We start from the raw sequence: 25,176 nt of genomic DNA, 5'->3' as shown, positions 1-25,176 counted from the left end.
TAAAACACTCCACCTAGTGGTGTACATTATTGCTCAGTTCCCTTAGCCTTAAAGCGGGGTTCCACCCAAATTTTTAACTTAATCTTACCCCCTTCAGTTAATTGCATAGATGTTCAAATGCTGCACGATTTTTTTTTTTTTATTGCTGTAATTACCTTTATATTATACTTTATTGTGGCACTTCCTGTCTCTCCTCCCATGGGAGTAGGCGTGTTTATTGCCTTTCCCCGGCGCCGCACTGTCTCCTGGGAGCTTAGTGTCAGGATTCCCAAGATTTAGTGCGGAAACAATGATCATGCGTCTGAACAAGCTATGAATGAACAGCATTCACCGCATCCAGGAAATCAATGCTTGTGGGCTTCACATGCCCACAAGCAAGATGGAAACAGCCAGCATCACATTTTTTAAGTGATTCTTCAGTACGAAAACAGACAGAGGTGGAAATATTACACCCAAACTGTGAGTATTATTTTGGGGTTAGCAAAGTGTCTCAATGACCTAAAAAAAAAAAAAAAAAGATTGGTCGCCGGACTCCCGCTTTAACTGTTGCCATGTGAAGATGGCGATAACGAGAATGTTAAAAACTGTGCCCAACAGCACAATCTGTGGGAAAGCTCCCAGTACCTCAGCCTGATTGGTTTTACTCACTACCCGAGTACCTAGATTCAACCTTGCAGTCATGCAGGGTCCAGCCTCCAAAGCTGTTGCTCAGGTATTCACCAATCCGGATAGCTGCTGTGTAGAGATCTAAAGCTCAAGCAACATGTTTAGGGGCCCGTTCACACTGCCCTGCAGCCCAAACTGCCTTTTGAGCTGCAGAGACGTATGCCAGTGGCAGTGTGATCATCTTATTTTTAAACATAACTATATATGAAGTATACAAATCGACCCTTTATTCATGTCAATGCACAGCAGCGCAATGTGCTGCTTTTGCTGCGAGGTGATATGTGGGACCATGCAGAAAGGTGCAATATTATGCAATCACGTTGCATAACTTCCCACTTCTCTGGAATGTGTTCTGGTCTAAACATGACACACAGAAAACTACTGTTTACTGTACATTGTGAATGGGCCCTAAAACCTTAAAGTAATCAAAGAAAAAAATTCTATATTGTATCCAATATCTTGAAGAAAAATACAAAGAAAAATAAGCGTAGAAATGCTAGCAAAAGTGTGATTCAAACCCCCCCCCCCCCCCGAGGAAAAGGCATATAACCATCTAGCAAAAATGAGGCATGATGAATGGAGGCTGGGTTATATGTGGCTGGCTTAATTTTTTTGTTTGCATTAATTTGTATTGTTTTTCCCAAATTCCTGAAGGCAGCAGTATAACCTGAATGTCAAAGTGGTTGTAAACCTCGAAAATGAAAAATGGAGAGCATATGCCTCTAGTGTATATGCCTCAATACAAAGTACCTAGTGTGATTTCTGTCTCCCTGCCATTCCTCCGCTATCTGCATGACTCAATTTTGACAGATCATGTCCACACCAGAGTCTCGGGAAAGGGCACGGCCCCCTTCCCCTCCAGTACACAGAAGGTGATTGACAGCATTTGCTGTGCATGATTCCCTATCAGACTGTGCAAAGGGAGGTGTGTCCATTCCCTCCACTCAGATTACAATCGGCTCTCCTCTCTGTGCTGTGCAGTGTGTGATATCAGATACCCGCCCCTGACTGATGGAGCTAAGAAATAGCCTTTGATCTGTGTGTTTTAGAAGGTTGTAGAGAACAGAGCTACAGATAAAATCTTCCTACACAAGTTGTACCTGTTTATCTCTGTGCATCACCTGAGTCTAGTCACTTTAGTAGGTGTATGAATATAACCACTTTAAAGAATTTCTAAGATTTCTGTGTTCTTAAATGGATGATAAACATCACTTTTGGATGTACTGGAATTTTGACTTGATTAGAAACTTGAGCTCAAAAAAGAGGGAGATAGATGCAAATTATTAGCAAAGACAAACAAGTAAGCTGTACAGAAAATTAAAGCTCATTACCTAATCACATACAACTAATGAATGTTGTAGGTATCCAATTATACAACACATTTTTGTTAAAAGTAAATGTTAGTTATAACAGAGAAAGTGACGGGTTATGACCACTTCTTCAGCTCTAAAATACACAGATAAAGTTGACTCCTTTGTGCAGTAAACTACAGAGTGATGTTCATCCATGATATTAATTATATTTGTGGCGAAAATTCTGCTTGCATGTATATATTGTGCTGTGCCTTTAAAACTCCAACCAAGTGAATAAACTAATATGTGAATATATTAACACCATCAGTGATATCACACAAAAAATAATCCCAAAAAGTCCATGCAAATGAATGATCCACTTAAACTATACCCAGTGAGATACACCACCTTGCCACACGTAGCCTCTTACCAAATCAAGGAACCCCAAACTAAGTGGTCTAAAAGTGCCTTCGAATACGCTGCAGCCAATACACATCCATCAATGGGGGAACCACAGAACACACCATCAGAGAGACTGGTTGGATCACCTCACTTGCTCCACAGATGTTAATACGGCAAAGAAAACACATAACCTCCCATAGTGAAGGACTGCTTTATTAATAAAACAATGTATCTACTCACAATCTCTCCACATAATCCAGCGTGTCATACAGTCTACAGCGACGCTGGTTCTGGCTCCAGCGCGAGCAATGATGTCAGCACAGGCTCCGCACTGACGCGTTTCCTCCAAAAGGACATTCTCAAGGGATTGTCAGAATAAGCCAGAGCCAGCGCCACTGTACACTGTTTGACATGCTCAATACACAGTTATTTTAATAAAGCAAGCGGTTTTACACTATGGGAGGTTGTTATGGGTTACCTAATCCAGCCAGTCTCCCTGAAGGTATGCCCAGTGGTTCCCCTATTGCTGGATCCACTGGCTGTGTTCATGTATTCTAAGGTGCTTTTAGATCACCTATAATTTGGGGTCTGGGTCTCCCTATTTGGTACAAGGCTACAGGTGGCAAGGTTGTGGATCTCACTGGGGATATTTTAAGTTGATCAGTTGGATGGACTTTTTTTATGTGTGACATCGCTGATAGTTTTAATATATTCACTTATACATTGGATGTATAAAAGTTTGCTTTGATTTTTGGTTAAAAGTTTAAAAGGCACAGCATAACATTGCACAATAGATTGCACTTGTATTTTGGTGTTACTGAGAATGGCTGTGGGAAAATTGAAAATATAAATATATATTTATATATAAATATATTTTTTTGTACTAAGTGCAGTTTTCTTATCTATGAATATATACATGCCTTTCAAAATGGCACTAATTACAAAGATTTTTTTTTTAGAATTTTCAATCACAATGACTGTATTCTATCAAATCTATTTCAATCCATAAACAGGATTTCAAAGGGCAATATGGGCTCTAACATTTAGCAGTTTAATGACAGGATGAAGAGCCTACCACCTAAAAAAAGCAGAGCTTAAAGTGATTGTAAAGGTTTAAGGTTTTCTGCCTTCATGCAGGTAAAACCCTTCTGTGTTCAGCAGCCCCCCCCCCCCCCCAAAAATATTTTCTTACCTGAACCCCATCTCGATTCAACAATGTGCATAAGAGCCTCATCCCTCATTGGCTGAGACAGCAGCTGCAGCCATTGGCTTCCGCTGCTGTCAATCACAGCCAATGAGGAGAGAGCGAGGGTGGGGCAAAGCTGCGCTGTGTGTGAAAATAGACACACAAAGGAGCAGCTCGGGAGCAAGCCTGCTCAGGTGCCCCATTAGCAAACAGCAACTTAGCAGAAGGAAGGGGTCAGGAATACTAGCAGGGGATCCGAGAAGAGGACCCGGGCTGCTCTGTGCAAAACCACTTCACAGAGCAGGTAACAGCACGGAATGTTAGGTTAAAACTGAACATTTATCGTCACTTTTAAACTTCAAAGTCAAGGACCAATTTACAGCCTTGACTCAGGATCCAAGGGGACATAGGAATTTGAGCCCTTTTACACTGACAGCTCGGGGGCATCGGCGTAAAGCGCCGCTATGTAGCGGCGCCTTACACCGCTCCTAAAGCGCCTCAAAGAAGCTGCTTGCAGGACTATTTTGTTGTCCTGCAAAGCGCAGCACCCCAGTGTGAAAGCACTCAGGCTTTCACACTGTGATTGCAGATGAGGTATTTTTCAGGCGCTTTACAGGCGCTATTTTTAGCGCTAAAGTGCCTGAAAAATGCTTCCAGTGTGAAAGGGGTATAAATCTTAAGACAGACACAGGTACTTGCATTTAACCACTATTGTTTCCTTAAATGAATTTTAAGCCAGCTCAAATTGCTTTAAAAAAAATGTTTTTTATGGGTTTAAAATGTTCATTGCTCATAGCACGTGGCAACTAAGCATCCTCAGCATATCAAAGCATGATAAAGTTGCATGTGTTGGGCAAAAGACACAGAAACAGTAAGTCTCCCAATGACACATTCAAAGCATAATAATTTCTGTGCGTCTGATTAAAATATTAAACTATTTACATTACAGGAACTCAAACTGTTAATAGACAATGTTTGGTGATTTAACAACATTAAAGTGTATGTTACTCCAACAATTCATATTTTTGACATGGGTGTGTATTAAAAATTAACCTGTTCTCTTTGCTTTGCTTTCTGGCAGTCCTACTGGCAATACTGACAATCCCTGTGCTTTCCTATTTCAAATTGACCATGCCAGGGCATGGAAGAATATCTAACCCAACATGGTCAGTTTGTTTTTTTTGCATTCTACTTGGGAACACAGCTTGCCTGTACTCCAGTTGTCAGACTGGTGCTGACACCCCCCCCCCCCCCCCTTCACAGGAAGGATCAGTGTACTGCTGCCTCTCTGCCTCCTGCTGAGATGCCCAGCTGTCAGTGCATTTCTGTCTCTAGACTGTCTGGGCTCCATTAGTTGCTGCCACAGCAACTCTCTAAGCACCTTATGTAGCCGGAAAAAAAAAAAATGGGATCATGTACAAAATATATATATTTTTTAAAACTGGATTTTAAAAGGAGGAGAGTTTTAGTTTAAACCATATTGTTTTTAATCAACATGAAACACTATAAATACTATTCTGTATTGCATCTTTTTGTTGGTAAGCAGCAATAACCTACATTAAAAAATTAAATCTGTAGCCCTTTCAGGAGACAGGACTTAAAGTGTAAGTTCACCTTACAGAAAACCTATAAGGTGAACTTACACTGGAGCCCCTTCCCATCGCACCTGGTCCGCTGACCTGGATTCCGGCGATCTCCCGTTCTGATAGATCGTATCGCCGCTTTACCAGTCCAGGGATTTCAAAATCCCTGCGGCTTTCCCTCCTCTTCACCTGTGGTGACAGGACGGGCTATGAGGGTTCTGATTGGTCAGCGCCACCCATGTGACAGCACCGACCAATTAGAATGCTCCTATACGTAACTCCTGACGAGGTAAGTTTAGGAGATTGAGACGCAGGGGATTTCTAAGCCCCGGACCGGTGAAGTGGCGACCTGATGTGTCAGTGCGGGTGATCGCCAAACTCCAGGTCAGCGGGACCAGGAGGGGGATGAGGAGAGGGTCCAGAGTAAGTTCACCTTACAGATTTTTCTGTAAAGGTGAACTTACCCTTTAAGCTTGTATTGCTGTCTCTTTGCACTGGAATGGAACTTGTATAAATAATCAGAGCAGTAAATATTCTTACATAAACACTCTACAAGTGAAACTTTCACAACGATACTATGCCTTAGGTTTAAAACTTAACTCCAGGAAACGTAAAAATCCTCCTCTGCATTGGGGCCGCACCTGGACTGCAAGGTTTAAATGCTAGTTTATGTCTAGTGGAGTTGGTAAAAAACTTTTACTTATCCAATCAATGCAGAATAGTCTACACTGCTAGACCAGTTTTTATGGGCTCTTCTTCCCTATGTTCTGGTGGTCTAAGGTTCTTGGATGTCTTAATGGCCAGTGCAGAGAACATAGCCCTGCACTGGATCCATGGAAGCTGCAAAACAGTTCACTGACGGAGAGTGGGGAAAAAGCTGCCTGCTGGGGCAGGAGAGGATCAGTAAAGTAGAGCTGATGTTCCATCCCCTAGACAAAAACCAGCAGGTAACCCTTGCAGTACAAGTGCAGCCCCATTGTAAAGGAGGATCTTCAAGTTTCCTGGAGTTGAACTTTAAGGCAGTATTAAACCCCAACATTTTTTATCCCATAGATTGCAGCTTACCAGTCCTTAGATGTGGTGACTAATTTACATTAGTTTCCCTTTTTAGGCTTTTTTTCCCTTTATGTTCTAGAGATCTGGCCAAAAACACACTTCCTTGTCTTAGGATAACTCTACTTTCTATGGCAGTGCAATGGAGCCATACTTGGACAGCAGCACTGTTAACCTCTCTAGTTCATCTGAACTAGAGATTTAGACGATTTGAATTACATATTAACCACTTCCCATCCGGGCCAATTCTGGCACTTTGCTCCTACATGTAAAAATCATCATTTTTTTTTTTTTTTGGTAGAAAATTACTCATAACCCCCAAACATTATATACATTTTTTTAGTAGAGACCCTATGGAATAAAAAGGCGGTCGTAGCAACTTTTTATGTCACATTTATATTTGCGCAGCAATTTCTCAAACGCTTTTTTTTTTGGGGGGGGGGTTTCATGAATTAAAGATAAGACAAAACACTAAAGTTGGCCCAATTTTTTTCTATAATGTGAAAAATGATGTTACGCTGAGTAAATAGATACCCAACATGTCATGCTTGAAAATTGTGCTCACTCATGGAATGGCGCCAAACTTCGGTACTCAAAAATCTCCATAGGCAATGCTTACATTTTTTTACAGTTTAACTGTTTAGAGTTACAGATGAGGTCTTGGTATAGCATTATTTCTCTTGCTCTAGCGTTCGCTGCGATACCTCACATACCTCATAAAAAACAAAACAAAACAAAAAAAAAACAGGACGATCTTGGCTTTCCAGCCAAGTACATGGCAGTATTTACAGCTGCTACGCCGAGGGGGGACATCATAACGTCGTGTCCGGACCTCCGAGAGTCAGAGATGATTGGGGACCAAGTGTTCCCCAGAAAACTATGGTCAACTTCTGCCGCCGGTGGATTCCTTCTCTGGCTCACCAATCACACCGGTGAGTCAGAAGAAGTACTGGAAGGCGGCGGGGGCGCACCCTCCCGTCGCCTGTAAGAACAATCAAGAGGCTGAACTGCCGCTATGATAGTTCTTACAGTGAAGGGAATTGCCGGCTGAAGAGAGTGATACCACGTTGATGCCTGTAGGTGCAGGCATCAGCCAGATATAACCACTGAAAAGGGAGGACGTCCATGTACGCCCCCCCCCCCCCCCCCCCCCGACGGGAAGTGGTTAAACACTCCAATACCGGACACATTCACCCTCTTCCTGCCCAGGCCAATTTTCAGCTTTCAGTGTTGTCACACTTTAAATGACAATGGCTCAGACATGCAACTCTGAACACATATGACATCTATATAAATATAGCTTTTTTTTGGTGGTATTTAATCACTACTGGATTTTACATTTTTTGCTAAACAAAAAAAGATCAAAAATTTGGCAAAAAAAAAAACAACAACTTTTTCTACGTTTTTGTTATAACATTTTGCAAATAAATAACTTTTCTTCATTAATTTAGGCCAAAATGTATCCTGCTTTATTTCTTTGCTGAAAATAACTCAAATCAGTGTATACTATTTAGTCTGTAGTAAAGTTATAGGGTTCACAAACTATGGTATATATATATGAAAATTGACCAATCCTAATGTGCGGTTTTTCAGGCCTAAAAGCTGTGATTGGCCTGGTCTGTACCATGTGATCACTGTGGCCAATCACAGAGGTCAACACAATCGCACACAATGAATGACATGAATCAAAGCGATTCATTGTGTACAATTGTCATGTGATCTGCTGCGATTGTCACAACGATTACATGGTCTCAGCAGCAGGCCGGTACACTGATCTGTCATCCGCTGTGTTCAGTGGACACAGCGGATGACAGATTGCATTGAAGCTCAGCTCGTGGGGGGCACGATCCTGGGAGGACGTCATATGACATCCACCCAGTGTAAAAGGACTCCCACCTGGGCATTGTTTTACAATAGGCCGGACGGGAAGCAGTTATAGCTGAATTCAAGCTAATACTTTAATTTGTTACAGTAAAAGTTTTTTCACTTGGAAGTAAGGTTTTACATAAATTAATACAATCTGGAGCACTGTGAGCACCCCTGTCAGTGTTAAATTGTTTGACTCAACCCTCTGACACTTTTGATGGAAAATAGAAAAAAAAAAGCCTAAAAATAAAAATTTTAAAAAATTAATCAAATGCAGCCATCAGATCTAAGAATTGGTAAGCTGAAATATATTACATTTATGAATTTTTTAAATTTAATACCAATTTCAATTTACAAAGCCAGAAGAAAAATGTTCAACTAAATAAAAAAAAAGTCTTCAAATACATATATCTAAGAAGAGTAGGTAAACTTGTGTCTTAAATTGTGTATTAAACCCAAAAGCAAACATATTGCAGCTTACCAATTCTTATATGTGATGGCTGCAAAACCTTTATCCCAAAACAGAAAAATGATTTGCTGGAACTGCACTGGAGCTTGGCTTCAATTTGTTAGTGTATTTAAATCTGCTAGTGTACTTCCCCCAGACTGACCATGCTGTTGTCCAAAAGCACCCCCCTGTGCGCACTCATCCAGAGTGGGGGCACGCTAATACAGCCAGATCACTAGGTAAAAACAGAAAAAAGTGTAAAAGAAAACTAATGCAGCCACCACATTTAATGATTAGCAAGTTGCAATATATTGCATTCTTTTGGGTTTAATATCGCTTTAAGGTTCATAGAGAAAGCTTCTTTAGGCCAAATGCTGTCCTCCCTCTACTACGCCTAATTCCAGGTGCTGGATTTAAAAAAAATGCACAAACCTTTCCTTCCTAAATGGACAGCAAAGATTTTTATGACCAATGAGAAACACACAACACGCAAAAGACAAGACACAAAAGCAGTAAAGAGTAATTCATGCATACAGAATGCTAGCAGACAGAGAGCTACCAGATGTTTAGCAAGAAGGCGGAGTTTCTTTGTCCATCTTACCAAAAGGAGAAGATGAATTCTCAACCTGGAAAGGGCATAAATCAAGACCTACAGAACCCAAAACCAGATAAAATGGATGATTATAATAAAGAAAAAGAGGATGTAACAATAAAGAAAGGGTGGACGAGAATTTGTCAGGCAACATGCTTAAAATGTGTTCAAAGTAAAAACAAATGAAAAAAAAGAAAATATACAACATATTCTAAGATAAATAGCAGCTGAAACCGAACATGTTTACTTAGGAACTGGAGTAGTGAGAAGTAATAAGAACCACTGGGCGAGACAATAATTTATGAAAGAGAAAAGGATGCAGAAAAACTTACCAGTCTGAGTTGATGTTTTCGAAAGATCATCAGAAAGTATACCAAAAATGTCGTCATCTGTGTTCAGAACTTCAGACAAATCTGCTAGAGGATCCTGAGAACAACCTTAGAGAATGAAAGAGCAGAAAAGATGTCATAAAACACATTGCTCATAGGAATGCTACAAAAAGTGCTATTTTCATTGGTAGCACAACACGGATTTCATCATTTTCACAGATATATTTTTAGGATGATAGAATTAATTATATTTGTAACGAGTGTTAATTTCATCTACTAAATTAATACTATTTTAGTGAAATATGTCTAAGGACTCGTGCACACTGGGCGTATTTACAGCTGCTGTTTTTGGCTTCAGGCGTTTTTTTTCTACAGCAAGTAAACTCCCCAGCAAAACAATTGAGATGAGTAAAATACGACTAAAACTAAAATGGAATTTTAGTCAAAAAAGTATGACTAAAACTAAATTGAAATTTTATGTGAAAATTAACACTGGTCTGTAGTGCATGTTCATACCTCAATACAATAATAACATATTATATTTTTCATTCCAGCAGTACTGTATAGAATGAGTTTGGAAATTGTGGAGAAATGTTTAAATAATGCATTACAATTTATTTACACCCATTGGATTTTATAAGACTAAAATGTACTAGAGATTTTAGTCGACTAAAACGTACTGGGGATTTAGTTGACTAAATACGAGTAGAACAATTGCAGAAGACTAAAAAATGGAGCTAAAACTAAAATGCCATTTTAGTCAAAAGACTAAAACTAAATAGAAATTTGCTGCCAAAATTAACACTGGTGGCAACTGTTCAGGAGGGGCTTTTCCCCTTGCTTTAGAAAGATTTCCCCTGACTTTCTGTTGTGTGGGGGAAATCTCTTGGACTGGACCCAGACAAAGAAAAACCTTGACAAGGAGTGTAATTATTTCCTACTCTACTTAAAAAAAAAGTTTACCGGTACATGCACTTTAAAGTGGAGCTTAATTTAAAGCAAAGCTTTGCTATCTTATTGGGAACATCTAGAAATGTTAATTGTTCCTAAGCAGTATACTGAAAGGTTCCCCTTGCTGGAGAAAAAGCTGTACCTGAGGACCTGCAGTGCAAGGATCTAATTGTGTCTGCTTCTTTTATTCTCTGACTCTTTTTCCAATGCTCTTGCTACTTCTTGATCATCAACCCATCAGTCATTATGGTGGAAATTCTGATATGTAGAAGCAAAGCCCTGTCCACTACCAGATGGCAGATTCCACACAGACACAGAGTGTGAAAAACGACATGGCAAGTCAGTATGTGGAAAAAATCTACTGCAGGGAGCCTACAGGCAGCCTATGGGGACTAGTCCCTGCCTTTTGAGAGTACAACTTCCACAGTATAAGTAATGTTTAAGAACTTGCTCCCAGGTAGCTTGGAAGCAGTGCAGATCGTGGCATATTGCAGGGTTTCCTTTTTTTGCTTTTTAAACAAACTTTATTGACATTTTATTACGTTCTACTGGATGCAGCAGTGCGAGGTGGTGGATTGATTTACTTAATCACTGGAAGTGCAGTGATGTGTATGAATCAGAAGTCTGGCCACACAGAATTGCAAAAACCTTTCACAGGTAAAACAAAAACAGACTTTGTACCCTACAGTGACCTCGAAGGATCAGGTTTACTTAAAGTGGATGTAAACCCGATTCATGAAATGTGAGCTGGGCACATTATCTGCAGTGTTTTGTTATCTCTCTTCAAAGCCCTATGTCAGGTAGCTTTGTCCTGCTCCATTAGTCTGTTATCAGCCTGATGTCTCTGAGTGTATAGCAAGTAAGGATGAGCTCCGGCGTGTTCGCACAGCCCACATGCAGAGCCCGCCACAAAGTCGGCACTGTGCTGATCACAGGCAGTAAGACATTTACCCGATGCACGGCTGCAGAGATTGGGAAATGTCTCACAGCCTGTGATTAGCGCAGCGCCCTGCCGACTTCCTGGCGGGCTCTGCATGTGGGGTGTGGGAACACGCCGGAGCTCATCCTTAATAGCAAGTATTCACACCTACAGGGGAACCAGGAAGAGACAATTCTAACAGGATGTTCACTTTAAAAAAACAGTATATATGCTGAAGAAAGAAGATATACATGTAAAACTTATGTAGGGAAATGTGTTTAATCTCTGTGTATCATCTGAGTCTGTTCACTTCACTGGGTATATGTGAGGGTTTACAGCTACTTTAAATGACTTGTTTTCACTAGATTTCATTACTAAGTGCATCAATTAAAGCAATCATGTACAGTCATGCCCCAAAATATTGGCACCCATGCATTTCTGTCAGATAATGCACCACTTTGCCCAGAAAATTTTTTCAATTACAAATGTTTAGGCATTCTCATGTTTATTTCTTTGGTTTGCATTGGTATGACACAAAGTGGAGAAACAAAAAGCCAAATCTGACACACTCCATGCAAAACTCCAAAAATGGACTGAACAAAATTATTGGCACCTTCTCTAATTGTAAAAAATAATTGCATTCCACGTTGTTGCTGCTCCTGTAATTTGTAATGCAACTCACCTGTAACAATTAAAAGGTGCTAACAATATAGAAATTACACTGGCAACCAGTTAAAATGGTGAAACTTTGACTCAACATTTCTGTTGTGTCTCACACGGAGCATGGAGAAAAGAAAGAGCAGCAAAGCATTGTCTGAGGATTTGAGAACAAAAATTATGGAAAAGCATGGACAATCTCAAGGTTACAAGTCCATCTCCAGGATGGTGGATAAAGAACCTCGATCGACTACCAGACAAATTCAAGCTGACCTTCAGGCACAGGGTACAGCTGTCACCTTGCACTATATGTCGCCATCTGAATGAAAAGGGACGCCATGATAGGAGACCCAGGAGGACCACACTGCTGACACAGAAACATAAAAAAGCCATTGGAGTTTGCCAAAACCTACCTGAGGAAGCCAAAATCCTTTTGGAGAATGTGTGGTGGACAGACGAAACAAAATTACAGCTTTTTGGTAAAGCCCATCATTTTACCGATTTCAGAAAAACAAATGTGGCTTTTAGAAAAAAGAATACAGTCCCTACAGTGAAACATGGTGGAGGTTCACTGATGTTCTGCGGTTGCTTTGCTGCTTCAGGCACTGGATGTCTTGAGCGTGTGCATGGCATTATGAAATCTGAAGACTACCAAAGAAATCTGGTGTGCAATGTAGAGCCCAGTGTCAGAGAGTTGGGTTTCCGTCAGAAGTCATGGGTCTTACAGCAGGACAATGACCCAAAGCACACATCAAAAAGCACCCGGAAATGGTTTAAGACAAAATGCTGGAGAGTACTGAACTGGCCAGCAATGAGTTCAGAACTAAATCCCAAAGAGCACCTGTGGAGAGATCTCAAAACAGCAGTTGGGAAAAGGAACCCTTCCAAGAGACCTGGAGCAGTTGGCAAAAGAAGACTGGTCAAAATTCCAGTAGAGAGGTGTAAGAAACTTATAGATAGTTACAGGAAGCAATTGATTTCAGTTATTTTTTTCCAAAGGGTGCGCTACCAAATATTAAACAGGGTGCCAATAATAATCCATTTTCTGAGTTTTGCATGGAATGTGTCAGATTTGTCTGTTTCTCCACTTTTTTGTGTCATACCAATAAAAACAAAATAAACATGAGAATGCTTAAACATTTGTAAATGCAAAGATTTTCTGGGCGAAGTGGCGCAAAATATGACAGAAATGCAGGGGTGCCAATATTTTTGGCCAGGACTGTAAAAATGAATGGTATAAGCCTCAGGAATTGGACAGCTTCACCATTTTTTGAAAGCTGGGCAGTAAGGATAAATGTGTGAAAAAATAGGATTTTTATAACTTACCTGTAAAATCCTTTTCTTTTGAAGTACATGAGGGGACACAGAGCCGTAGTCCCGCCCCTCTTTCTAGTATACACGTATATTGCTTTGCTACAATACTGATATACTCCCAGTAGTGGGAGGGGTTATATAGGGAGGCAACTTCCTGTTTAGGGTGTGCCAGTGTCCAGCACCTGAAGGTGGACTATAACCCACCTAGTAATTACTATGGCTCTGTGTCCCGTGATGTACTTCAAAAGAAAAGGATTTTACAGGTAAGCTGTTATAAAAATCCTATTTTCTTTAATCGTACATCACGGGACACAGAGCTATAGTAATTACCATGTGGGATTTCCCAGAGCAATGCCAACTGAGGGGAGGGAGACACAGCCAAAGTAGGGCACCATGAGATCAGAGGATTTATACTGCTGCCTGCAGTACACTGCGCCCAAAAGCGACATCCTCATGTCTTTTTACATCCATCAGATAGAATCTGGTAGATGTATGGATTGAAGACCAAGTTGCGGCCTTGCAGATTTGAGCCATGGAGGCTTGGTGATGCACTGCCCACGAAGCACTAACAGCCCTAGAGGAGTGCGTTTTGATTTGAGAGGGTAGAACTACCTCTTTAAACCATAAGCTTGAACGATTACTTGTCGAATCCATTTAGAAATGGTAGATTTCAATGCTGCCTGTCCTCTTTTAGGACCTTCAGGCAACACAAACAAAACATCGGTTTTCCGAATCTGAGCAGTCGCCTTTAAGTAGACTGACTGCTCTCACCACATCAAGAGAATGTAATGATTTTTCTTCCATAGAACAGGGTTCTGGAAAAATGAAGGTAGCACAATATCCTGGTTTAGATAAAAACCCGATATAAACGTCAGTAAAAAGTTAGGATGAGGACGCAATACTACCTTATCTTTGTGAACAATAAAAATATGGCTCTTTACAAGAAAGAGCAGCCAACTCTGATACCCTTCTTGCAGCAGATATGGTTACCAGAAAAAAATTGTTTCCTTGTCAAAAAAGGACCACGTGTCGTATCAGCCCAAAAAAAGGCTGTTTTGTAATGTCGACAAAACTAAATTCAAGTCCCAAGGGTTCAGGGGTTACCTAACCGGAGATTAAGCCATGTTACCCCCTGAATAAAGTTACGAACCAAAGAATGCAAAGCAAGTGGTCGTTGAAATAATACCGATAAGGCCGAGACCTGTCCTTAGAAGCACTCAAGGCCAGCCTTATTTCTCACCCCATCAGCAGAAAGTCAAGGATTCTACCTTTGACCTATTTAATGGGGTGCAACTCCTGGTTTCACACCAGGAAACATATGTTTCCCAGACTCCATAATATATAATTATGGAGGCCGGCACCCTTGCATTAACCAAGGTAGAAACGACATAACCTGACAGCCCACGCTTCTTCAGAATGTGGGTCTCAATAGCCAGACCATTAAATTTAGTGTTTGTAAAGTAGGATGGAACACCGGACCTTGCGAGAGAAGGTCTGGCTGTGATGGTAGGGGTCCATGGGTCCCCTACTGCCATCTTTACGATCTCTGCATACCAAGATTTCCTGGGCCCCACTGGAGGCCACAAGAATCAACGACTTCCCTTCCTGCTTGATCCTGTGAAGAAGTCGTGGACGCAGGCAGAATAGGAGGGAATGCATAAATCAGTGAAAACCGATTCCACGGGAATAGCAAGGCATCTGTTCTGCATGCTAGCAGATCCTTTGTTCTTAACACAAAGTTGTTGATTTCTTTGTTACACCTGGACGCAAACAGATCTATGTCTGGGATCCCCTATTTTTGACATATTGACAGGAAGATATCGGGGTGAAGGAACCATTCTCCCGGGAACAACTGCTGGCGACTCAAGTAGTCTGCCTGCCAATTTTCTAATCCTAGAATGAAGACTGCCGATAGGCAAAGTACATTGTTTTCTGCCCAAGATAGGATATGATTCACCTTTCTCTGGGGCCCTTGGTGATTAATATAGGCCATTTCTGTGGCATTGTTGGATTGAATCCTGGGAGGACAATACAGTAAACTCAACGTTCAGGCCCTCAGGACCAAGAGCTCTGCCTGAATTTCTAAAATGTTAATGGGCAAGGCCAATTCTGATCTGGGCCACTTCTCTTGGACAACCTAAACAAAAAAGGTAGGCATATATTGTTACCACTTTCCAGGTAAATGAAGGAAGGAATTTCCCCTTAGTAGATTTTTGGATATTAACCATAAACTGAGGCTCCAGTGCACCCAGCCTACAGCACTTGCTATTTTCAGGTGGTCTCTCATCTCAGCTTAGTCTCCGAGATCAGACAAGATCGGGCGCTATCAGGGTGATGTGGCCGTAGGCTTTGGAGTGAGACACATTGGGAATGTAGAGCTTGAACCTATTGTTCCAAGCCAATAGGATACTGTTTTTCAGCAGTCTCGAATGAAACTGAGCATAAGGAACGGCCTTGAATGAAGCCACCATCTTTCCCAACAACCTCATGCAAAGTTGAATAGAAGAAATTCATCTTGCTTCGACCACCTCAGTTCCTTTATGGCGGTGATCTTTGTCTGGGGTAAGAATACACTTTTCTGGGTGAACCTATGATCGAACCCAAGTATTTTAGCCTTCTTCATGGTTTTAAACAAGATTTCTCCAAGGTCAGTGATGGCGAACCTGATGCTCATGCACTCGGTAGTGTAGTTGTTCCAAAACATCTGGAGTGCCAAGGTTCACCATCACTGTCCTAGGTTGAGAATTCGACCTAGATATTCCAGGTAGTTGAATGTGGTGACCATACTTTGGTCTAAGCGGGCTACTGACTGGTCTATCAAGAACAGATTGACTAGGTAAACCATAATCATTATACCTTGGGCCCTTAATCTGACTAGAAGAGGGGCCAGAACCTTTGTAAACACTCAAGGTGCAGTAGCTGGGCCGGAAAGCAGAGCTACACACTGAAAATGAAGATTTTCCACCTTGAAAAGTAGATATTACTAGTGAGCGAGGAAATAGGCATATGGAGGTATGCATCTTTGATGTCAATTGATGCCAGGAGTTCTCCTCCGTGTAGGATGGAGATAACGGATTTGGATCGACTCCATACGAAAAGAGAGTGGTTATATTCAGGAATTGAATTTAGACTTTTGAGATCCAGAATGTCCATTCGGATTTGGCTCCGTGAAAAAAAGAGGTTTGACTCAAACCCCAACCTCTGTTCTTACATGGGGACCCCCAGGATAACTTTTTTCTTTTTCTCTGGATCCTAAGAAAAGTTTGATCTGAAAAAACAAGGAGAAGGGAACTCTTGGAACTCCAGTTTGTACCCTGGAGATATTGAGGAAGTCCCCCACTTGTCTCAACACTCTTCCTGCCAGATCCTTGAGAACTGCAGAAGAATTCCCCTTATTCAATTGAACCGGATGGTGGAAATTGCCATGACTGCCTGGAGGCTGATGCCTCTGGCACAGGAGAAGGAGCTTTAAAACGAAAATACATTTACTCCTTTTCTAAAATGGCAAAAGGGGTGCTTCCCACTAGAATTTCTTTGGATGTAATATCCAAAACATTCCTAAATAGCTATTTCACCGCAAAAAGGAAGATTAGCCAGGAGCTTAATGAAGGGCGCAAGGCCTGAAGGATAGAATCTCTCATAGCAACAATTGCAAACATAAAGCTGCCTCCTGGGCCTGCTGAGCAGGATAACCTTGAACATCTGTTTAAACTGGTCTCTCAATCATTAAGCAATTACTGTCAGCACAGGCTGAAACACTTAATCTGCCAGAGAAAAAAAGTATTTGTGTTTTTTTTTTTTCAATAGGAATTCCACCTTTTATCCGTTGGATCCCTAAGCATTTGAGCATTGTCTGCCGGACAAGTCAAACTTACTCACAGAGGATATGGCAGCGTTAATTACTGGTATACCCTACTTAGTGAATTTCCTCCACCATAGGGTAAAGTGTTAAAACTTTTTAGGAGGGAAAAAAATGCTTATCTGGGTGATCCTCTCAGATACAAAAAAAGCTTTTCCAGCAATGGACAGGAAAAGGCATGCACAGCCTGAGGAGGCTTTAGTGAACCCAAACACTCACATAAATGTGGAGCGATCATTCAACAAGAAATTGCACCATCAATCTTAAGATTGGAACAGCTGATTCTCCTGTATTTGACACCTCAGAAGAGGAGTCATCAGCCTCACCACAGTCCCCTGAGGAAATCCGTCTTCTCCCGCCCCTAGTTCCTCAGTTTGAGGGTCCTGGGTAATGGAAGAGAACCTGTCGCATTTTGACCCACACTGGAACGCGATTAAAGTCACTAAACATTTTTTTTTCTTTTACACATCATCATAAAATAAACAGGGGCTGCAGTGTTAAAAACAGTTGCAGACATTTCATGGCCCTGATGCTCACTCTAACCAGCCACCCCTCTCAGGGCAGGATGCCATTTGTAGAGATGAGTAGGCTTTCCAGGGCTTGAGGGAGACCCTTTTAGCTCTTTTTTGGGGGTGTGTCAACCCCCCTTCTGACCATAGCCCGATGCACAAAGCAGAGGTACTACCAGAAGAAATCGCATCTACTGCTTGAGCAATAGTCCAGCTCCTGCCGCTGCTATTAATGCTCAGCCTTATGCAAACAGTAAATGTGTCAAATAGGAAATGCCTGTATCACCAAAACCTCTTTCATGCTCTTCTTTGCTCTTATGTCTCTCTGACAATTTTGCAGCCAGCATAAATGGAGTGTTTTTTTTTTTTTTTTAAAACACACTCCTGTGTTGGAGGACGCCAACGCTGCGCTAAGCCCCGCCTCCACCGTCACATCACGCCCCCTTTCTTTTTAAAAAAAAAGTTTTCCCGCGCAAGCACGGGCCTCTGATCCGACGGGATCGGCTGAATGAGAGAGGGATGGCGTGGAGGAGACCTTGAAGCTGCCGCCGTGTAGGGGCGGTGAAAGAAAACGGCACTGCCGATCGTTTTTAGTTCTCCCTTATACTCAGCCCCTTGAAGAGGGAAGAGTTCAGCTCAGGTGGGGGTGTCTGGAGGAAGCAAAACCCCCCAAACTTACCGGAGGTCTGCCTGCTAGCCAGAAGAAAAAAAGTCTGCTGCTTTTGTGACACAGCGTGACTCTGAGCAAAGCATGAGAAGGTACATGCTCCATACAGCCCCCAGTGGTGACACTTAGACATGACATTTACTTTAAAGGAGACATTTAAGGAGACCGCCGCAGGGTTTTCTGTGGTAAAACCAACAGACCCAGATCTTCACCCTTCGCGGTGGGTTCCGTTAACAAACCTTAAGGAACCGGGGACCCTCGGGGAACCCATAATCCTGAACCTGTAAAAAGCACCCAGCCAGTAAAACTTTATGGGCTTAATACCAAAAGTACTGGATCCCGGGGTCCAGCTCTCTAAAAAGAGAAGCGTTACAGGCAAAACCTCGTTTCTTCGGATACGAGGCCCAGGTAGCATTCAATTCGGCCTAAAAGACACTTTGAATGGATCCGGCTGCATAGCTAGCCCCAGCAAGGGTTGCTCCAGAGGAGCTCAGTACAGCACATCTTCACTCGTGACCAACACCTTAGACACTGGTGAAAAAACAGATACTCCCAGTAGTGGGAGGGGTTATATAGGGAGGCAACTTCCTGTTTAGGGTGTGCCAGTGTCCAGCACCTGAAGGTGGACTATAACCCCCACAGTAATTACTATGGCTCTGTGTCCCATGATGTACGATTAAAGAAAAGTGTAAACAAGTTTTCATAAATACTTTAAAGATACATAAACCAAACAGGAAAAAGACGCATTAATGGCACAGCAAGGCTTCAAAATTGGCACCTAAGCATTTATTATTTGGGTCTCTACATGACCAACTGAGCAACTGCTGAGAAGCAGAAGTAGGCTTGCAGGAGAGGTTAGCGTAAATCTAAACCCAAGAACAAAAATATATTTTGCAGCTTACCAGTCCTTAGATGCGGTGGTTGTATTCGTTTTCTTTTTTCCCAGCTAAGTACATTTTCTGCAAATAAAGAATAAATGGTTGACCCTGATAGAAATCCATATCATTGTAACTTTCTGTATACTGAACTCATATCTCAAAACGTTGTCAGCTTTCTTCTATGAACTACAAAAAAAAAGCTTTAAAAAAAAAAAAGTAAAGAGTTACAAGTACCTGGAAGTGCACATAAATAATAAGATGGACTGGAGCAAGAACACTGAGGTGCTCTAAAGGAAGAGCCAGAGCCGCCTCTATATTTTGAGGTGACTGAGGTCTTTTAACATCTGCAGGACGATTCTGAAGATGTTTTATGAGTCTGTGGTGGTCAGCGCTCTCCTGTATGCAGTGGCATGCTAAAAAAGCAGGATTAGGGTGGCCGACACCAACAGACTCAACAAATTGATTCGCAAGGCCAGTGATGTTGGATTGGAGTTGGAGTCTTTAACACCAGTGTTGGAGAGGAGAATGTTGTTCAAGGTATATTCAATCTTGGACCACTCCTCCCACCCACTACACCTTTTTTATTTTTACTAAACTGGTTGCACTATGACACCATCATTATCCATGTGTAGTTTATATCATCCAAAGCTCACACAACTGTATTATGTATGTATTCTCTGTATAAATGCTCAACTATGCAACCACTTTTGAACTCTTTTAATAAAAGAAGATTGAAGAATAAAATCAATAATATGCTTTAAAACACCTGAAATGCATGTTAATATGCTTTTGGTGCAAATGCGCTACTAAGCAGGCTTCCTATTATTCACACTTGATGCGACTGCTCACCCTTACCATTTGTGGCTTTGGAGGGTGTTGCAGCAGAGCTAAGCAGGGGGTCAGATGATGGATCCAGAAAGGTAGCATTAATGTTGGCTTTGTACGGCAGCTGAGCGGTATCCTCAGACAAATTCTCAATGCTTGGCTTGTTTTGTCGACTGGTATCCAAAAGGTTTTTCCCAAAAAAAGCTTCCTGTGAAAAAGATTGACAAAGTATATTAACTAAAATCATGTAAATGTTTAGGAGGCATCAAAACAATAGCTATCAGGTAAAAACTGCACTTCAGATATGACAAAAGTATTACCAAGTGCAATTATCATTTTCATATAATTGAAATGATCTACATTATACCATACATGGAAAGAAAACAGCATGAGTGTGTATGGGGCAATTCTAGATAAGTGTCAGGTTTAGGATCCATTTGGGGCCACTCAGACATACATTGATAGAAGATACAAACCTTAAAATGAATAACATTTAGTTTGTTAAAGAACTCCATGAAAAATGTTTTTTCTACCATGCAGTGGGGCTGTGCCCGCACTGCATGAATTAACTGCTCTATTGTCTAGGGGCGCACTAAAAGGCTATATTTGCCCGATCTTTCAGAAAACCACGCTCCCCCACTTCCAAAGTTGAACTGTTCCTGCCAGCCTTGCGTCCAGAGCCGGTCTATGGGCGTGATGACGTCAGGAGCAATCCATACACAAGACCGCTAACGTGTAGAGGGGCATGAGTGGCAGGTACAGGTCTTGTGCTCAAAAGATCAGTTGATTAGGTCAGTATATCCCCTAGACAAAAACGTGCAGTTATTAACCCATGTAGTGCGTGCACAGCCCCGCTGAATGGTAAAATAACAATTTTGCCTGTAGTTCTTCTTTAAAGCACTTGCAGAAAACAAATATCCATTTTCCATTTCTAATCCTTTGTTACAAATCACAGTGATGCTGATCTATTGCAGCCTCTTCCTTTTTACATAGAGCTGCACGATTCTGGCTAAAATGAGAATCACGATTTTTTTGCTTAGAAGATGGATCACGATTCTCTCACGTTTCTCGCGCCGTAACATCATCTTTCACATTAAAACAAAAAAAAAATTGGGCTAACTTTACTGTTTCGTTTTTTTGTTTTATTCATTGAAGTGTATTTTTTTTTTCCCAAAAAATTGCATTTGAAAGACCGCTGGGCAAGTGCAGTGTGACATAAAATACTGCAGCAATTGCCATTTTATTCCCTAGGGTCTCTGCTAAAATATACATAATGTTTGGGGGTTCCAAGTAATTTTCTAGCAAAAAATATTGATTTTAACTTAAGAAGTGTCAGAAAAAGATTTAGACTTTGAGTAGTTAAACTTCCTGCATTTACAGGTTGTTGAAAACTTGGCAGACTGCCCAGATTATTTATTTACACAGAAGTTCTATCCCTTTGATCTAAAAAGGAAGCTTAGTTACAATGTTTCAAGTTAAAGACTTGGCAAGCTGCCCAGATGCTTTTTTTGACAGCTGAGTGAGCAGATAAAATCTCTCCACTTGTTTATATGCAAAATCTGCAGGAGAGATCGTGGGGGGGGGGGGGGGGGGGTGAATCGAGATCACAATTTAACGAATAATTATGCAGCTCTAATCTGCTCTCGTATTGACAAAGTGTCATCTCTCAAGGTGCATTTCTTGATTGTGACAACAGTGCTCCATACCTGTGTGCTAAAATGGACACTTTTAGTCTCCCAGACAGCCTGTGTGACAAGGAGCACAATTGGGAGACAGGGAGTTTGCACCCTATAACACAACATGCACAAAAAGGACCTTTATGGTAGGATAATCAGGTGTTATCTAAATTAAAGCAGATTTAAATTTGGAAATGACTAACTTACATTTTTAACGTTTTTGGAGTTTTCAATGGTTGGATTTACATTTTATGTAAAAGCCCAACTCCAGGAAATTTGAAATTATCAGTCTGGGGCGAGGAGATTGTTAGATGTACTAGCAGATTTAGAAACTTTAACAAATTGAAGACAAACTCTAGCTCACACTGCAGTTACAAAAACTGTTTTTTTTTCTTTTGGGATAAAGGTTTTACATGAATAAATAAGATCTGATCATTGAAGCACCGACAGTGGTAAATGGTTTGTCTCAACACTCTTAACTGATACATTTGCAGGAGAGCTTGTTCTGTTACTTGCTACTGGGCAGATTACCAGCCTTAAAAAGAAAACAAATGTAGCCATCACACCTAAGAAGTGGTAAGTTGCAATATAAGGTTTGCTTTTAGGTTTAATACCGCTTTAACTTTCCCAGAGTCATTCAGCAAAAAGGTCTTTCCTATAATTTGTACCAACATGCATTACTAAGATATATAGACATATAGGGGCTGATTTTCTAAAGGCAGATACACTGTGCACTGCAAGTGCAGTGGCTCTAAATCTTAGTAAAGTAAATGTGCAAGCAAAAATGCTGTTTTATTTTTCTTGCACATGACTGGATATTCTTTGCACAGTAAAGATTTACCTCAATCACTAAGCTCTGGAGCAACTGCACTTGCAGTGCACAGTATATTTGCCTTTAGTAAATCAACCCCATAGTTTGTTTTCAGCCCTGATGAAGGACGTGCAAGACTACCAAATTGCATTGGCTTTCAGTGCTTAGATATTTTAATAAACATCCGCTACTTTGCTTCATGTAAATGTCCAGCATTGTTTCATTTTCCTTCAGCAACCGGCAAAGTTCTCCTACCTATAGGGAAGCGTACTTGTGGTTTCTTTTGTCCTCACATTTTAGGCTGGGCCGATAAACAAATGCCTGGAAATGGTTTATATGTGCTAAGAAAAGTTTATGCTTCAAATTGTCTAAAATTTATTAAAAAGACAATTGCAATTACCTGCAGATATGTTGGAAAGGTTTCCTCAAGTTTGTTTTTCTTTTTCCGGTAACGCTTCCTAATTTTTTCTGTGTTCTCGGAGCTAGGAGCTAATTCATCCATTGGAGTATCAGGCAGCGGTTCATTCCAGGCTTAGGATGTACACAGAATGTAATTTAGAGGAAAACAAATTGTATATCCACATCATAGCAAATTGCAAAATTAATCAGATGCTGAAGATAAATTATTACTTTGAAAATATTTAATAGTAGTAAATAGCAGACAGCGTTGTGCTGTATTGTACTACTAGGAAAGACATTCAGCACACCAGAAATGCCACACAGATCTACAGCTCAGTGCACAGGGAAACACTGATAACTTTCCAGCATTAAAATTAATGCGGCTTCATTTATTAAAGTGTCTTCACATGTGTTTTCCAGGATAACAGGAAATCCCGTTTGGTTCTCTAATTTGAGTAACAGAGTGGAACCCATCCCAGAGAGTGGCACCTGGAAATTTTAGTGCCACCGCCTCCATGGGAGTCACTGTCAGCCTCTGTCTGTAAAATAATGTAACCAACCACCTATTTACAAGCTTGCTGTGGGAGTTGCAGAACCCCCTGATTTTTACTGAATCCAAAAGGGAATCTCCATATGTCCTGGAAATCCACTTTCATAAGACCAGTTTTGCACTACTTCACAATAACTAGTCAGAACCAAACCTGCAGGGTAAATGAAAGCTTGAATCTGGGTGGTTGCTAGGAGGCAACACAGGCAGTTCTTCTTTTAGACATTTTAATAAACAATGGCCACATGTGTGCTAGGCTTACTACGATAATGTAGCATAAAAATGGACGTACCATCATCTTTGCCTGGCACAAGTTCAGAAACTGAGCCAGAAGAATCTTTTCTGGAAAGAGATCTCTTGGATTTCCCTTGACCTGTTCGGCTTCTTTGGCGCACCATAAATCCACCAATACCTGGAGGGAGGTTACACTGATCAGTTTATCTTGTTTATTCTGTTTTCTAAGGTTTGTCAGAATTCCGAATTTTAATAACTTAATTTCTTCCATGAATGCAGGAATTCTGGTACAAAAACATTTTGATAATAATGTACCCGTCTGAAGCACAATACAAATATGTTTAAATCAGGCATCACTAAATGGTGGACCATGCCAGTTCTTCCCCTCTGCCACCGATATCACGGTCTTTTTGCAGAGCGGACATCGGGAGGCAACACAGTGATGGACGGGGGGCGGGAGCTGGCCCAGTTAACTGACTGATTGTTAGGACCACCCTGCATCTTAGCAACCAATCAATTAACTGAGGTAGCTCCCGCCATCTGCCCATCGCTGTGTTGTCATTCCAATATTAGCTGTAGACGACCTGTGCTTCCCCACCCTCCATCCTGGGACAGAGAAAAGGGCCCTGTCACAGCTATGAAGAACAGGGGGAAGCCGGGGGTGATGTGAAGGGGGTCCAGAAACTGTAATGTGAAGGAGAAAGGATATAAAGGGGGGACAGGAATGTGAAGGGAGTGATATGAACGGGGGAGGGGGGGTTCTACAAAGGGGGTGAAAACAGGAATGTGAAGGGAGACTAGGGACTGCAATGTAAAAGGAAGGGTGCTATAAGGGGGGTGAGAACAGGAATGTGAATGGGGTGATATTAATGGGGGCTGGAAACTGCAATTTGAAGTAGGGTGTGATATAAATGGGGCTGAGGACAAAAATGAGAAGGGGGGCTGAGGACTGTAATGTGAAGGGAGGGATGATGTGCAAGGAGGGCTGAGAACACTGATGTAATAACAGGATTGTGATGTGAAGGCTCTGAGGCTAGGTTTCACATCTCTACATAATGCGTTTGGTGTGTAGGCAACTCTTTTTCAAAATTGTGACATATCGAGCTGCATGGTACTGTGGCACCATGTAGTTCAGCACTCGCAAAAACGTGCCATGTTTGCCAATGCACAGAGGTGCCATTAAAATGCTACTAACCAAGAAAATTTTACTGACTGGACATTTATTATTCAATACCCCCGATTTAAAGGAACAGAAATTTTCAAGAGAAAACAGTGAATAGTATAAGTCGTGTAAAGGACGTAAAGTTGTGTCAAACAGTCATCACTAGTTGAAAACTGCTGTTACTAGATACAAGAAATTTGAACTCAAAAAGACAATAACTGTGATGCTACAAACCATAACATGCTAACTTTCTCATGATTGAACCTTGCCACACAAGTACTGGGAGCGTTTTTTGGTCAGTTTCATTTGCTTCAAGTTCACCATGCAGGACATTAATTTTGATCTATACTA

General features: G+C 41.3%; 1 protein-coding gene across 10 annotated transcripts in view; it reads right to left on the bottom strand.

The window, feature by feature from the left end:
- The window catches only part of KMT2C (lysine methyltransferase 2C), a 454,559-nt gene that overhangs the window by 116,385 nt on the left and 312,998 nt on the right, over positions 1 to 25,176 (bottom strand). For 7 of the 10 annotated variants that reach the window (XM_073629967.1, XM_073629969.1, XM_073629975.1 and 4 more), the window contains 6 exons: positions 23,722 to 23,841; positions 22,884 to 23,014; positions 20,027 to 20,204; positions 19,196 to 19,252; positions 9,421 to 9,525; positions 9,098 to 9,145 (listed from right to left, as the gene is read on the bottom strand). In XM_073629967.1, the coding sequence (XP_073486068.1) occupies positions 9,098 to 9,145; positions 9,421 to 9,525; positions 19,196 to 19,252; positions 20,027 to 20,204; positions 22,884 to 23,014; positions 23,722 to 23,841 (639 nt within the window). The remainder of the gene's footprint in view (positions 1 to 9,097; positions 9,146 to 9,420; positions 9,526 to 19,195; positions 19,253 to 20,026; positions 20,205 to 22,883; positions 23,015 to 23,721; positions 23,842 to 25,176) is intronic. The other 3 variants (XM_073629970.1, XM_073629977.1, XM_073629974.1) reach the window with 2 other exon arrangements.

Source organism: Aquarana catesbeiana, linkage group LG05, assembly GCF_042186555.1.
Source record: "Aquarana catesbeiana isolate 2022-GZ linkage group LG05, ASM4218655v1, whole genome shotgun sequence".
NCBI classification, from domain to species: Eukaryota; Metazoa; Chordata; class Amphibia; order Anura; family Ranidae; genus Aquarana; species Aquarana catesbeiana.
Note: the sequence above shows the minus strand (reverse complement) of the source record. Positions and strands in the feature narration are given on the sequence as shown.